The sequence below is a fragment of the Ursus maritimus genome, unplaced genomic scaffold (genome assembly GCF_017311325.1).
Source record: "Ursus maritimus isolate PB19 unplaced genomic scaffold, ASM1731132v1 scaffold_22, whole genome shotgun sequence".
NCBI lineage: Eukaryota > Metazoa > Chordata > Mammalia > Carnivora > Ursidae > Ursus > Ursus maritimus.
The window spans coordinates 46732786-46746469 of NW_024424675.1; the positions used below are offsets into that span (position 1 = coordinate 46732786).

At 63.5% G+C, this 13684-nt stretch overlaps 1 protein-coding gene across 1 annotated transcript; it reads right to left on the reverse strand.

Moving 5' to 3' along the window:
- Positions 1-829: 829 nt before the first annotated feature.
- GATA5 (GATA binding protein 5) lies at positions 830-11837 on the reverse strand. Its single transcript, XM_040637858.1, has 6 exons — positions 11294-11837; positions 9907-10082; positions 3524-3649; positions 3029-3116; positions 2596-2720; positions 830-2253 (listed from the first exon to the last, which is right to left on the reverse strand). Exons 1-6 carry the CDS (start codon positions 11835-11837, stop codon positions 2098-2100), a joined length of 1215 nt encoding a protein of 404 aa, XP_040493792.1. The 3' UTR covers positions 830-2097.
- Positions 11838-13684: the final 1847 nt, after the last annotated feature.

The window sequence follows — 13684 nt, forward strand, 5'->3', positions numbered from 1 at the left end:
ACTCCGTTCCCAGCTCTCCTGCCCAGCCTGCTTTCTGAAAGTGCTGGCTGTGACTCGTTAGACAGACAGTGCCCCGAGGGTCCTCCTCCACAGCCCGGCCTGGCCACAGGGCTCCCAATGTGGCTCCGCAGGGACCCTGGGCACTGGCCACCATGCAGGCTCCCAGACCCTGAGATTCTGTATTTAACCAGCCCGTCGGGTCGCCCAGATTTGGGCGGCCCCTGCTAAAGCCCTCTGTGTAGCCGGGTGGGGGTCCTGACTCACAGATAGGGGCCAAGGCACTGAGGCTAGTGACCTCCCTCCCGTGCATATCTGCAAAGTGAGAGGTGCCAGCACCTGGCCTGACTGGGGGCCCGCCTCACGTCTTGTGTCCCTGTGTCCCCCGGACTCACCCCAACATTGCCAGGCTGCCCGCTAACCCGCGGGCAGGAGCACGAGTCCCACAGGGGTACGTGGGCTCCCAGTGCCCCAAACCTCGGCTTGGTCCCTGTCCCCTCCTTGGGGGCCAGCGTGGCAGTAAGAGTCAGGGCAGCCCCTCAAACCGCAGTCCACCTGACCTGGGAGCGAGGACTTCCCCAAGTGTGGGCGCCCAGGCCGACCCCGTGTCCCTCCCCTGTGCAGGCAGGCGACCTCAAAGGCACTGTCCTTAAGGGTCTCCCGGCTGCCTCGGAGTGGCCAGCCAGGTCCAGCAGACCAACGCGTGGAGACAAGTTTCTGAACGGAGAGACGGCCTGCGTGAGCCCCAGGCTGGGAGCCGACCTGGCCGGCAGGGACTGGGCTGGAAAATTCCACACGCGTTTGGGAAAAGGAAATGCAAAATCAACATCTTTATTTTACATTTTTTCTCATGGCATCACTTGTCTTTGATTAAAAAAAAAAACAAAAAACAAGATCACGTGTAAATTGCGCAGCTTGAACTCGAGGTGCCAGCTCAGGACAGACGGGCGCGTCCCGGAAGCTGGTGTCGGGACCACCGTTCTTCAACAGGAAGGACGAGCTTTACCAGGACGGCACCACGCGGGCTCCCAGCTGCCCCAGCGGCTCACGGTACTGACTGGTGAAAGGCAGCCACTGAACAGAAGGGAGGATGTGGTCCTTTGGCATAGCGAGCCCCACTCCCTCCCTTCCCTATCGCCTCCCCGCCACGAGGCTCATGGCAGTCATCCAGCTCCCTTGGGCAGAGCTGTCTCCAGCCAGCACAACCCGCTAACTTATCACCCCACTCCGTGAGTGGAGGGCTTCTGTAAGTCAAGCGGTGTTAATAACAATTCCACTGGGACAACAAACTAAACTGGGATGACCCCAGGTGAGCCAGGACGCGTGGTCACCCCGCCACTGGCCCGGACAGGGCCTGTGGGGTCAGCATGGGGCCCCAGGTCCTTTACTCTGCCTGTCAGAAATGGTCGCAATACATAGATTCAGTCAGAATGAGGACCCTTACTGTCCCCTCTGGGAAAACCACCCAAATAAATATCCAAGTAGGTGATTACGGTGTGAGCGGCTTGCCCTTGGGGTAGCATCCTGGTACAGTGCACAACCTGCACATCTGTCCCTGGCAGTCCTTCGCTCATAGGAGGGAAGGTTCTCCATGCCGTGGTTCTATCCAGCAGATGTGAGAAAGGGACAGATCCTGAGGCTCGAGGAGGCCCTATGTCCAGCTGTCCCCCTCATTCACGATGCTGGCCTGACCTCAGCCATTTTGTTTGTGATCCCGGGTTTATGACAGGAAGTTGGGTTTTTTTCCCAACTTCTGCAATGTGTAAACATGGTGATGGCAAATGTTGACAAGAGAACTCAAGTTGGCAGTGGGCGCCCCAGGTCACCTTTGGCTGGAGTGGCCCGGTCAGAGCCTGGCACAGCATTTGGGGGAGTCCCCTGCTGTCTGCGGTGGGGGCTCAGGCCCTTCTCATTTGCCTTCCTCCTGCTCTGGGGTCGGACTGCTGTCTGTACAGAGGCCTCCTCAGCACCATGGCAAGGGATGCTCAGAGCCTTGAGGTCCCGCTGGCTCGTCTCTTCTGGTGGGTGGGCCTGGTGGTCTCTCTCTGCTGTGCTGGAGCCCAACAGGCAGCGAGGTGGGTCCGCTGGGAGCCCGAGGACCTAGGCCAAGGCCAGCGCACACCAGGCCTCCTGGCGCAGGGCCCCGCCGAGGCCAGCCTGGGGGCCCAGGGCTGCGGAGGGGAAGGCAAAGTCCTCAGGCTCGAATTTGAACTCCAAGTGGCTGGGGGCCAGGGGGTCGTCCGCCTGGCCAGAGGCCTGCAGGGAGAACAGGATGCATAGGAATGCAGGAATGGCCAGTTGGCCTCGCTTGGGGTAAGGAGCCCTCACGACTGGGCCATTTGCCTTAAGGGACGTCCTCAGGCCCTGGGATGGGTGGGGGACTTCTTGAGATCGGCAGGATGACAGACTCGGGGCTCCAAGCCTGGCGTCTGCCGCAGGTCAGCTGCTGGTACCAATGGCCAACTGTGTGGCCAGCCCTGATCCTGGGAGAGGCCCTTGGGGGCCGTGATGGGGGTCTGACCTGGTCAGGGAGTCGGGGTTCCCTGAGGAAGTACCGGGAGCCAGCTCTGGGCACTCCACCCACCCCACCTGTCTTACCTGGGAGGTGACGCTGGACCCAGGGCATGAAGGGGATGCCAGACCGGGTTTGGGTTTCAAAGCAGCCGCTGGGCTCTCAGGGTCCGGGACGGAGGGCGGCGAGGCTGTGCTGTTCCCTGGGCATCCTGGAAGGCGGGGCATTTACAGAAGTGTCCAGATGGAGCTGCACGGGTCACTTAATGAGAGGGCCTGGGTGTGGCATCCTCACTCTACCCTCCTGCCCCACAGCTGGGTGGGCCCACACCCCCAGCCCCCACCAGACCAGACGCAACCAGGGCAGAACCAGGGGTATTTGCTCTTCAGGAGGACAATGCTTGAGCCAAACATGTAACTGTCTAATGGTGGAATTTGAGACACTTGATGTGACTCCATGTGGTGAGGGCTGGGCACTGGGCTCCCTCCTGGCATCCTGATGGGCCCTGGCCCCGTGCACCTGAGGAGCTCTTGGTCTTCACAACGTTCTTGGGTTTCCGCTTCCGCGTCTGGATACTTTCCTTCTTCATCGCCAGGGGCCGCGGTACCTGGCAGGGGCAGGCACGGGTGGGCAGGGGCGGGTGGCTGGTCCCGTCCCTGCTCACCCCTGGGCCCCTTGCATGGCCACGTGCCCTAATGTCAGCCCTGCGGAGCTAGCCTACTCCGGGAGCTGAGCCCCGTCTGGGGAGCTGCAGCTGGCCCTGGCGTGGCCCCTTCCTCCAGGCAGGGCAGGCAGGAGCCGGTCCAGGCCCAGCCCCCACAGAGCTGTAGGGGCGAGCAGGGCTCTGGGGGTGGCAGCCACCACACCAGAGGGCCAGCCCCTGTCCCAGGCTGAGCCTCAGTGGGCCCGACTGGAACAGCGCAGGCGCGGCGCCAGCAGTCCGCGGGGGCCACGTGGGAAACACGCTCTGCCCCTCTCTGCCCCCCACCCCGCGCCGCCCCCCGCCCCGCTCACCCCGTGCAGCTTTGTGTAGAGGCCGCAGGCGTTGCACACCGGATCCCCGTCCGCGTTGCGCCGCCACAGCGTGGTGGTGGTCGTGCGGCAGTTGGAGCAGCAGAGGCCGGCTCGGCGGGACGAGGACTGTGGGGGGGAGGCCGGGTGAGCGGGAGGCGGGACTGACCTGCGGCCGGGCTGGGGCCACGTGCGGCGGACCAGAAGGTGCTCGGGCACGGAGGTTGAGAGGTCTGCGCCCCACAGGGACTGCCCGCCTCCCGAGCCCTGGGGCGGGTCACTTCACCTCCCTGGGCCTCAGTTTCCCCCCCAGTAAAGAGCGGGTGAGAACAGACCCACCCGTTGTGGGGTCAGGACCCCATGAAGAACCCAACACCGAAAGGCAACTGCTTTTCTGGTGCTCTCTCTCTCTTTCACGGCCAGCGCCGGCTGTCGCCCCCGGGCCGCAGCGTCTCCCTCTGGCACTTAGGCCTCAGGCTAAGCATGCAGGGCACCCGCCTTCCAAGACAGGGTCTAGAGCGCGTGCTCAGCTCAACCTCTCCGATGGGCGGTGGCCTGAGGGCACGAGGCTCGCCTGCCCGCACCTCCCTCGCGCTGCTTGCTGTGTCGCACGTCAGAGCAAGACTGGAAACATCCGGAACCTTCCTGAGGCCCTGACGTTCCAGAGGCCTACCTCCTTCCCATGTGTCCCTGCAGGACTGACCCCCAGTTCTGCAGGTCTCATCTGACCAGGGACCCCTAACCTCTCTGCACTTGGAGGCCTGGCAAGGCCCAGACAGGACCAACTCCAGGGATCCTGAGAGGGTGGGTCATTTGGGGCTCAGGAATCTGGCCCTAACAAGGCCTAGGAAGTGGGCCTGCCTGACACAGGGGCTCTCCCACCCACTCAGGATTCGTGAGCGGCCAAAGCCCAGCCCGCCTGTGTTACATGGGGTTGGGTCACCTGCACTCTGGGAGTCCCAGGCGCGTGTGCCAGCCCCCCACCCCCACCCCAGAGGCACCTCGGACCTGGGACCCAAAGCCCTTCCCCATACCGCTCAGCACAGCCTGCTGGCCGCTCCGCCCTCCCCTGCCGCCCAGGCTTCATCTTCGGGGAGCACTACTGTCTTGCTCTCATCCCCCCCTCCTGGCCCTCAGGTGCCCGTGAACCTGCCCGACCCTTTCCTCCACTTGCACTGACCCCGGTCCAGGTCCCTGACTGCTCACCCGGACCACAGTGATGTGACACAGGGTCTCTGACCTGTCCTTCCCCGGCACCGGGGTCAGACTGGGCCACATCCAATCTAGCGTTTCAGTGGCACCCTGGGGCACCAGGACAGGAGCCCGTGAGGACCCCATATCAAGATCGTCCCAAAGACATGTGTCCTCTTCTTGGTGGTCTCCAGTCCAGGACGGAGTCGGGGGGCAACTGAAAGTGAGGGGGCCAAACACAACCACAAAAGGAATGTGTCCTGGGTCAGGAGTGACAGACAGGGGACCAGGCTCAGCTCCCATCTTTCAACAGTCTCTAGGATCTTTCCTTCTGCCATGGCTGAGCGCGGCCAGCCTTGCCAACTGACTCCTGCCCACTCCTTACCCCCAGGCTGCGGTCAGCTGGTTGAGGGCACAGGTCAGCCCCTGGAAATGGCCCGAGAGGGAGAGTGGGACCCAGTCTCAAGCCCTCTGCCCATTCCCAAGAAGACTCAAGACAGGAAAGACATGCCCCCTGGCTCTCCCCTCCCCTCCCCTCCCAGCTGCAGGCAACTGCCACAGACTCCAGAGAATTCTGCACTATTTAATGGAAGGCTTGGCCTCCAGTCTCCAGCCAGGACTCTGCCCCAGGCTCTGGGACAAAAGGCCCAAAAGGCAAGGATGGGACGAGGCCTTGGAGACTCCAGAGGAACGCTGGGCCAAGTCTCTGGCCCTGCTGGGGAACCTCATCCTGATGTCCAGCCTCCCAGGGATCTCCCTTGGTCCCCCTGAGAGCACCCGGGGCTGGGATTCATGCACGAGCTGGAGTGGACAAAGCTGGCACCCAGCTGAGGCCCCAGCAGAACGGGAAGGAAGTGGTGGCTGCAGCCCCCGCTGGACGGTGGAGCATGGGCAGAGGCAGGAGCACTGGACCCGGAGTCAACCAGGGTCCCCAGCCTGACCGTGCCTAGAAAGCAGGTGCTTTTACTGGACGTGATTTGAGTGTCCTGTCCCTGTCCTGTCCCCCTCCTTGCCCTGTCCCTCTCTCCCGTCTGTCTCTGGGATGCCAGGAGTTATGCACATGGGGGGTGTCCCCTGCCCTCCTGGAGCTCACTGTCCAGCATGAGGCGGGGTCCCTGATGCCCACAGTCCATCCTCCTTCCCAAAGTGGGAGGAGGCGGGGCACCCGGGGGGCTCTGTCAGCTGGGCGTCAGCCTTCGGCTTGGGTCGTGGTCCCAGGGTCCTGGGTTTGAGCCCCACGTTGTGTTCCCTGCTCCGCAGGGAGACTGCTTCTCCCTCTGCCTCTCTCTCTCTCTTTCATGAATAAATGAATAAAATCTTTTTAAAAAATTAAAAAATGAAGTGGGAGGAGGCCCTGGGACCTGCCCCAGGCCTCAGGCTGCCCAGAGCTAGACGGGAACTTTGGACAAGCAGCAAGTACTCTGTACAAGTACGTCTCCGTGCAATATTTGGGACATACACCAAAATGCTAGTTGCTATTTATCTGAAATTCCCATTTAACTGAGTGTCTGATATTTTATCTTGTGATGTCCCCACGTCCTGCTGTGCCTTCGCTCTCCCCATCCGGCTGGGACCCTCGGGCACTTCTACCCATCTTTCTCCCTTAGAGCTCATACGGCCATCCCACCTTCCGGAAAAAAGGCACCGTTGTTGAAAGATCCGAGTGCCACGCCTGTCATCTCCTTGGGCCATCAGCCCCTTCACACTAAGTCCTTCTTATAGAAACTCCTGGCCAGGGTGCAAACGTGCCCGCGCCGAGCCTCGAACCCAGTGCTATTTTTCAGGAGCACTCGCGAGCACACACACGCGGGCTCGCCTGCACCCTCCCACAAACGCCCCCCGCAGTTCCTGTGCGGCTTGGAGAAGGAGAGCCACGGGCACCCAGCCGCCCTGAGCACAGGCGTGGAGGCAACAGGTGGGAGTCCATGCCATGTGTGCCTGTAGAAAGCAGAGGCAGGAGCTCACGTCACTCTGTACCCTGGGAGCACGAGGGAAAAATCGGGCGCCTGGATTAGGAGTGAATTATTTTTTAGTGAACATAAATTAAAATGAAGAAAGTGGAAGAATATTTCAAAGTGTTGGCTCATTTATATTTTCCTCTCCTCTCATCGGGCTGCACGGTATATGGGACACGGAGGCCGGAGGCGTTGGAACCGCCTCCCTCCGCCGAGCACACGTCAGGGACACACCCCGTGCCGTCCCTCCCAGCCTCCGCCTGTCCTTCCTCACCCCCTGGACAAGCAGCCGGGCCTGCCGCTCTCAGGGCCCCTCACGGCCAGGCGTCCTTGGGCTGAATTTTGTTTTTCTTTTTTGGTCTGTTCTTTTCAAAAGAACTTAAACTTCAGAGCCTGCTCGAGGCAGCAGAGCAGCCCTGAGCTTCAGGCCCCGCATGCGCCTCCCATCGGATTCAAGTGACGAATTCAGGGCGGTGGGCAGTGCGGAGCCAGGGGCGGGGCTGGCGGAGAGGCGGCAGCCCGGCAGCACCGCTTGCAGGGGTGAGGTGAGCGCGCACAGGGAAAAACGCTTTGGAAAGTGAGCCCCTTGGCTCCCAAAAAGTGGTAGCAGAAAATGGCCCGATTTTGAGCGGGTCCTCCCACTCACTTGGAAAAGGACACGTGGTGGACACTTAAGGTGATAACGCGCGTGTCCCCTGCTGTTCAAGGGCGAACCGTGCCAGGGACGAGTGTGCGAGGCGGGCGTGCAGGAAGGAAAGCCCAGGGTCCTCGTCAAGGTCCAGATTCGCTTGCGAAGGATGCCGGGCCCCACGTGGCACCGGCCACTTCCCGGAGCTGGCGCCAGTGGTCCCCTGGCCTTGGGTGCCGGGCTCTGACGTGCGGGGGCGGGGGCTCGAGGGGCTCTAGAGCAGCTGGCCACGCAAGCAGGCACACAGGCGGCCACAGAACCACCGCAACTACGCCACTCGTCCACACTGACAGGAGTGTCAGGTCAACGGTTCCAGCCTGGGACTAAGGATGCACGCGGGACGCAAAGGACGGAAGGGATACCGCTTCTGTTGGGAGGGGGATGCGTGCTCGTTGCTTTCGAGCTTCTAGAACTTATTTAGTCATTTAATAAGAGGTTAGGACAGTTTCTCCCGGGGCATCAGTTCTGGCTACAGGTGAGGGAGAGCGAGGTGCTGGTGGGGTCACATCAGGGGCCACTGGCCAGTCCCCCATGGCTGGGAGCCTTGTGGGCCGGGCTCTGGTCCCAGCATACTCCAAGAACCTCTACGTTTCCGCATGAGCCTGGCCCTGCCGGGACCAGCCACAGGGAAGCAGGGGGGGCACCCTCCCTGAGTGCCAGGCCGGAACTCAGCAACAAATCAGGGGAAACCCTTACGGGCCAGCTCGAGGACAGACGGGAGCAGGACGGCTATGTGAACACCCCCTGGCCTCCAGCCCCGCTTGGCATGTTCCACACTGAGACCTGCCTGGGCCTGGACACAGCGGTGACCGGCTCTCCACCCTCTGAGGCCTGCCGCCTTGGGGAGATAGGCAGGCATGAAGGGGTTCTTTACCCTAGAAAGCATCCTTAAGGCTAATTATTCCTTATCCCCCAGACCAGGAAGCAGAGACCTCACCAGGCCAGATGCCTTGTCGTCAGCCAGTCCACAGAGCTGGCCAAGGCCTGTGTGAGTGCCCTGCCTCATTTCATCTTGACAACACAGCGTGGGGACAGTGTGTGCAGGGGCCTAGGCCAGGACACCCAGGACAGGGCCAGCAGAATCCTGGTGAGCGGGGAGCGTACAGGAGCCCGAGGCAGACAGTCCTGCTCGCAACCCAGGCCCTGCAGCTTATAGGCTATGTGCCTCTGAGCGGCTCTGAGCCCCGGGAGGGCATCGTCCGGCTGTTGTGAAGGTAGATGCCTGGATGCCTCGATGGCAGCCTCTGTCTGCTCACCTCCCAGGTCAGGAATTCCTGTGGGGAGGTGGGCCCTGTGAGGGGTGGGGGGCAAAGGCAGGGAGGCCCCACACCTTCTCCTGGTTACCAGTGTGTCCCCATGGGGGAGAATGAATGGAGCAGGGAGGGGCCGGGCTTTGGCTGGGGCTGCAGTCCCCTAGGACACTCTGCTCTTAGCCTCAGTTTCCCTCTCCTCGAGGGCTACGTCAGACGCCAAGCCGCTGCAGCACGTGTCAGGGTCGGGGCATGATCACACGGCCAGAGAGGAAAGTGAGGAGGTGATATGGACTCCCAGGGGTCCCCTCCTTCCAGGAGGCACAGTGTGGGTGGAGGGAGGTTGGGGGGCCTGCAGAGCCCCCAACGCCAGGCCAGATCAGGGGAGAAAAACGGTGGTTTCCCCCAAACTGCCCGAGTCAGTCCTGCTTCCTGCCTGCCTGGTCTGGGGCCTCGAAGGGTCGGGGGCTCCCATAGCCCAGGTGTTGGGTTTCTAGTAAAGGCAAAGGGCCATGGAGCCCAGGGGGGTGGGGGTGGGGGACCAGCCCCCTGCCCCACCCCCACTGGTCCCAGGCACCAGAACCGGCCGGCACCAGCTGCCTGGCCCCGACAGGGCTCACACCAGCCTTAGACCAGACGGCTGGGCACCCCCAGAAACGGCCATGCCCAGACCTCGGGCCCCAGAGCCACGACAGGTAGACAGCTTGCGAACAAAGGCAGGCCCTCCCGCTTAACAAACTCCTTGAACGTCCACGTTCGCCTGTGGGACTGGATAGGATCAAGCAACTTGAAGCCTTCACAGTTTCTGGGGACTCTGCTCTGCTTGGGGCAAAGTCGAGCTCCCAGTCCCCCACTCTACCAGCCACACACCAGAAAAAACCGGAAGAGAAAATGCGTTTTGTGCCTGAACAACCACAGTCCCAGCCGCAGCCCCAACCGCCTGGTATCGGGTAGAAAGTGCTCCCCAAGGGGCAGGGCCCCAAAGGCTCCTTCTGCCTAGGATTTCAACGTCCTCCAGCAAAGCAGCCCCCTCGGTCACCAGCCCGGTGCCTGGGCCAAGTCACCTGTGCCCCTGCCACCCTCGGAGCCCCACGGCTGAGCCCCAGCAGGCCGGCTGGGACGGGGTCGCACAGCGTTAAGCTCAGCGGCCACTCTGTCCCTTTCTGTGGCGCAGCGGGGCAGGTCCTGTCGTGGCACCTGGGCCTCCCAGCTCCCCCCACGCGTGCGGAGCCAGGCTGTCCCTGTGCCAGCAGCTCCCTGCCCCACCGCCTTGCTCAAGGGGGGGACAGGCGGCACACTCACCAGGCGCTTCTGCGGGCGCACGAGCGGCCGGTTGACGCCGTTCATCTTGTGGTAGAGGCCACAGGCATTGCACAGGTAGTGACCGGTGCCATCGCGACGCCACAGCGGCGTGGACAGGGCCCCGCAGTTGACGCACTCGCGACCCTCGCCGGGGAGCTCTTCCAAGAAGTCCGACACTGCGGGGACGGGCAGCTCGTGGGCCGAGGCTCTGGCTCCCCCCAGCCCACAGCCACCGCCGCGTCTGCCTTGTTTTCTGTGCACCTTGAATTTGTTTTATTTTAAAGCTTATTGTATCTAATTTTATTTTAAATCTTAACTTTACATACAATAAAGTCTGTGCCGGATTTAAAAAGAATGGTTAGGGCTGCCTTTGTAGGGTGGGGGGAAGTAATAAATCAAGCGTCAGGGCACCCAGCAGGGAATCGGCCCCACTGAACAGGGGTGTAATTTGGATCCCTGGGGAGGCAGGGTCGTCAGCACTGGCAGAGGGAGGCGGCCGAAGGGCCTTGTTCTCTGCAAAACGGGACATTCACGAGGGGCAGTGGTGGTGAGGCTGAGTGGATGGGGACACCCCACAGGGGCTACGGCGCCTTTACTGTCAGCTTCGCTGTGGTGGCGACCCAGGTCCTCCCTGGAACAACAGCGCAGCGTGGCCTCGCCACCAGGGGCCCACGCAGGGGGGAGGCAGCAGCCCTGGGCCAGGCACCCTATGGGGGCAGGGCGGGGATCAATCATCGTGGGGCTGCCCTGGACTCTGGGACAGGGGACCCCGCTTCCTGCGCAGGGCAGGCACAGGAGGCCAAAGGCCGCTGGAGAGCGCCCCGCGAGGCCTCCTCCAGCGGCAGGGTGGGGCCAGGTCCCTTCAGGCAGCAAACGCAGTTGCGGCCCTTGGTGTTTGGCCGCAGGGGTGAGAAGGTGTCCGGGTGCCAACTACTCAAGAACCCTGAGGAGCGAATCCCCGCCTTCCAGGCCTGGAATCCGATTATCCAAATGTGTACCCCACGGGAGCAATTGAAACCAGGTCTCAAATTAGAATTGGTAAACATTCTAGAACAGAGATGAATGTGGTGGCTTACTTAAATAAGCCAGGATTTTGAATTTTATAAAAACCACTTCGAAAGCTTTTCATAAGAGCGTTTAGGAGGTAGGCTCTAAATTGGCAGCATCCAGAATGCTCGGCTCAGACGAATGAAAGGTAGAAACACTTTCTCAGGAAGCTGTAAAAGTTCAGGACCTGCGCCTTACATCTCAGGGAGGGTGAGAGTGTGGCAGAAGTCGTATTCTGCCTGGGTTTACTTGTCCCCAGAGTTCTGGGCCTGGCCGGGAAGCATTCGTAGGGTGCGGGTTTGCACCCCGGGTAGGGCCAGCCCCCCAGTCTCGCACTCACCGAAGGTCGCTCTGCGGCCGGGGAGGCCAGCCTGGCGGCTCTGTAGGCCATGCAGGACGCTGCCCTCGAAGGGTCCGGAGGTCCAGGACGGGGCCACCTCGGTGCTCACGTAGGCCGGGTACGTGCTGGGGTACGGCGCGCTCACTGGCCGACCGAGCGGGGCCGGGTACTGCTCCCGCGCCAGCAGCGCGCCCTGGTAGGCGCCACCGTCCCGGGTCCCTGCGCCGCCACCGCCTCCGGGCCCCGGGGGGCTGTGCGGGAAGGGGAAGGCGGTGGCTCCGGGCGGCTGAGCCGCGGGTGGGTGCGGGCTGCCGGAGCCGAAGGCTGACGAGTCTGCCGCCGCCGCCTGCGCCCAGCCGGGGTGCGCGGCCAGCCCCGGGGCCTGCGGGCCCGGCTCGCACGCAGGCAGGTAGGGCAGCATGGAGGGGACGCGCGCGGGCGGCACGAACACTGGGGAGCCGGCGCCTGGCGCATGCAGAAAGGCGCCCGAGTCGGCATAGGCGGCCTGGCCGGGGCTCGGGGCCAGCGCCAGGCTCTGGTACATCTTCCCCGACGCGGCCTTGACCTGCGGGGAAGAAGGACGGGCGTCGAGTTCGCAGCTGCTGTGCACCCGGGCGGCGCCGAGCTCATGCCGCACTCCCCGCTCCCCAGCCGGCCGCCGGTCAGAACGGCGGGGCTGTGGGACAGCCCCGGGACAGCCCTGGCGCAGCCGCAGCGCAGCCCTAGCTCACCTCCTCCACTGCCGGGCCTCGGAGCTTCCCGGGGTGGGCTAGGCAGGGGCCGAGAGGGAGCGGCCGCCCGTCCACGGGGCCTGGGCGCGAGGGCCCCTCCGCGCTGGGAGCGGGCGCCAGGCCGGGCCGGGGCTCTCCCGCGGAGGGCGCGGAGGGCACGGAGGGCGCTGCGGGCCAGCGACAAGCGGGCTGGAGACTGGGAGCCCGGGCCGCGCGGCTCCTCAGGGAATCCCGGGCGCCCCGCCGCCCCTCCGCGCCGCGCCGCGCCGGCCCGCCCCGCCGCCCCTCCCTCTCCTCCCCTCCCGCAGGGTCAGCGCTGGGGCTGTGGCCGCGGCGCCACGTGACCCGAGCAGGCCCGGCTCGCGGGGCTCGGCGGGAAAAGTCTCGGGTCGCGGGGCGCAGGGCACCGGGCACCCAGCGCCCCGTCCCGGCTGAGCCGCTTCGGTGCTTGGTGGGGCCCCGGGCTAGCTGGGACGCGAAGACGTCCCTAAATTTGCTCGGGGATTTGTGGATCCGCACCCCTCCCTCCTCGCCAACCCGGCTCCTACTGAGGCTGGCCCGTGTCCGCCGGGTTTCTGCGGCCGAGCCCAAGAGCCCTTCCGCCGCGCTCCCGCACACGCGGCGGTGGGGCCCGTCGTTCTGCAGCTGGACCCGGGGCCCAGCGCCAAGATCTGGCTTCCACGGGGACGCCCAGCTCGGTGTCCCTGGGTTCCAACTGGGTGGAAGAGGGCCACCCCATGCGCGAAGTGCATTGGGAATCCCACAGTTTCCTCAGTTTCTGACCAAGCATGGCAACTTGGGGCGCAATCCCAGCGTGGGGGTGGGGGCTTGGGCTGCGTTGGCAGGTGTCACCTGGATACCTGGATGCACTCCCTTTGCGCCAGACCCCAGCGCGGCTCCTCCCCTCCGCCCCATAGATGGGACCTTTCGCCTGGCCCTGGCGGTGGGGTGCGTCGTGGGGTCAAGATGTCTTCCAGGAACCAGAAATGTGGAATCGGTGGGAGGCCACCAAGGTCACGGAGGTGCCCCCCGGCGCTCCCTGGGTGGATCCCGTGGTGGTATCGCTGTGGCAGATGGGGACTCTCTGGGGCCTCAACAGGCCCCAAGTCCTCTGAGGGGACAGCTCCAGTGGACTCGGGGTGACGCTGGCTGGACAGGAGCTGGGCTTGCCAGGCAGCCTTGGCTGCAGTGCTGGGGGCAGCGGATGTTCCTGTTTATAGCAACGGGCCCTCAGTCCCTCCATGGGGGCTAGACCCCAGGGACTATCTGCCTGTGGAGAGAGCAGCGGCCCCTGTACGCCCCTCTCCTGCACTCTCCAGGGATTTGGGGTGCATGTTGAGGCATCTGGGGTGAACCTGGCTGGGCTCCCCAGGAAGGACCATTTTGGAAGGGTGGCAGGAAAGGCTCCCACTCACACCCTGGTTGGAGACCCCATGAAGTTTCCAGGGCAGGCCCCAGACTCTCCACAAGCCTTGTCGGGGTGCCACTGGGAAGGGGAGCAGGTGGCCTTCGATACTGCTTCCCCCACCTCCGTTCCCAGCCCCTCCCCCACACTCCCCCACTGCTCTAAGCCTCAGGGCCCGCATCCACCTGCCAGGAAGGACTCCTGTGGCTCCTGCTCTCCCCACACTACCTTCTGGGGTCTGAGCCGAGGGCCCCT

Excerpts from the sequence above, each read along its gene's own strand:
- GATA5 (XM_040637858.1), bottom strand. The coding sequence starts at position 11,837 with ATGTACCAGAGCCTGGCGCTGGCCCCGAGCCCCGGCCAGGCCGCCTAT. Across the intron at positions 3,650-9,906 it reads TGCGCCCGCAGAAGCGCCTG|TCCTCGTCCCGCCGAGCCGG; the intron begins GTGAGTGTGCCG and ends TCCCCCCCACAG. Across the intron at positions 2,254-2,595 it reads GGTCCAGCGTCACCTCCCAG|GCCTCTGGCCAGGCGGACGA; the intron begins GTAAGACAGGTG and ends TTCTCCCTGCAG.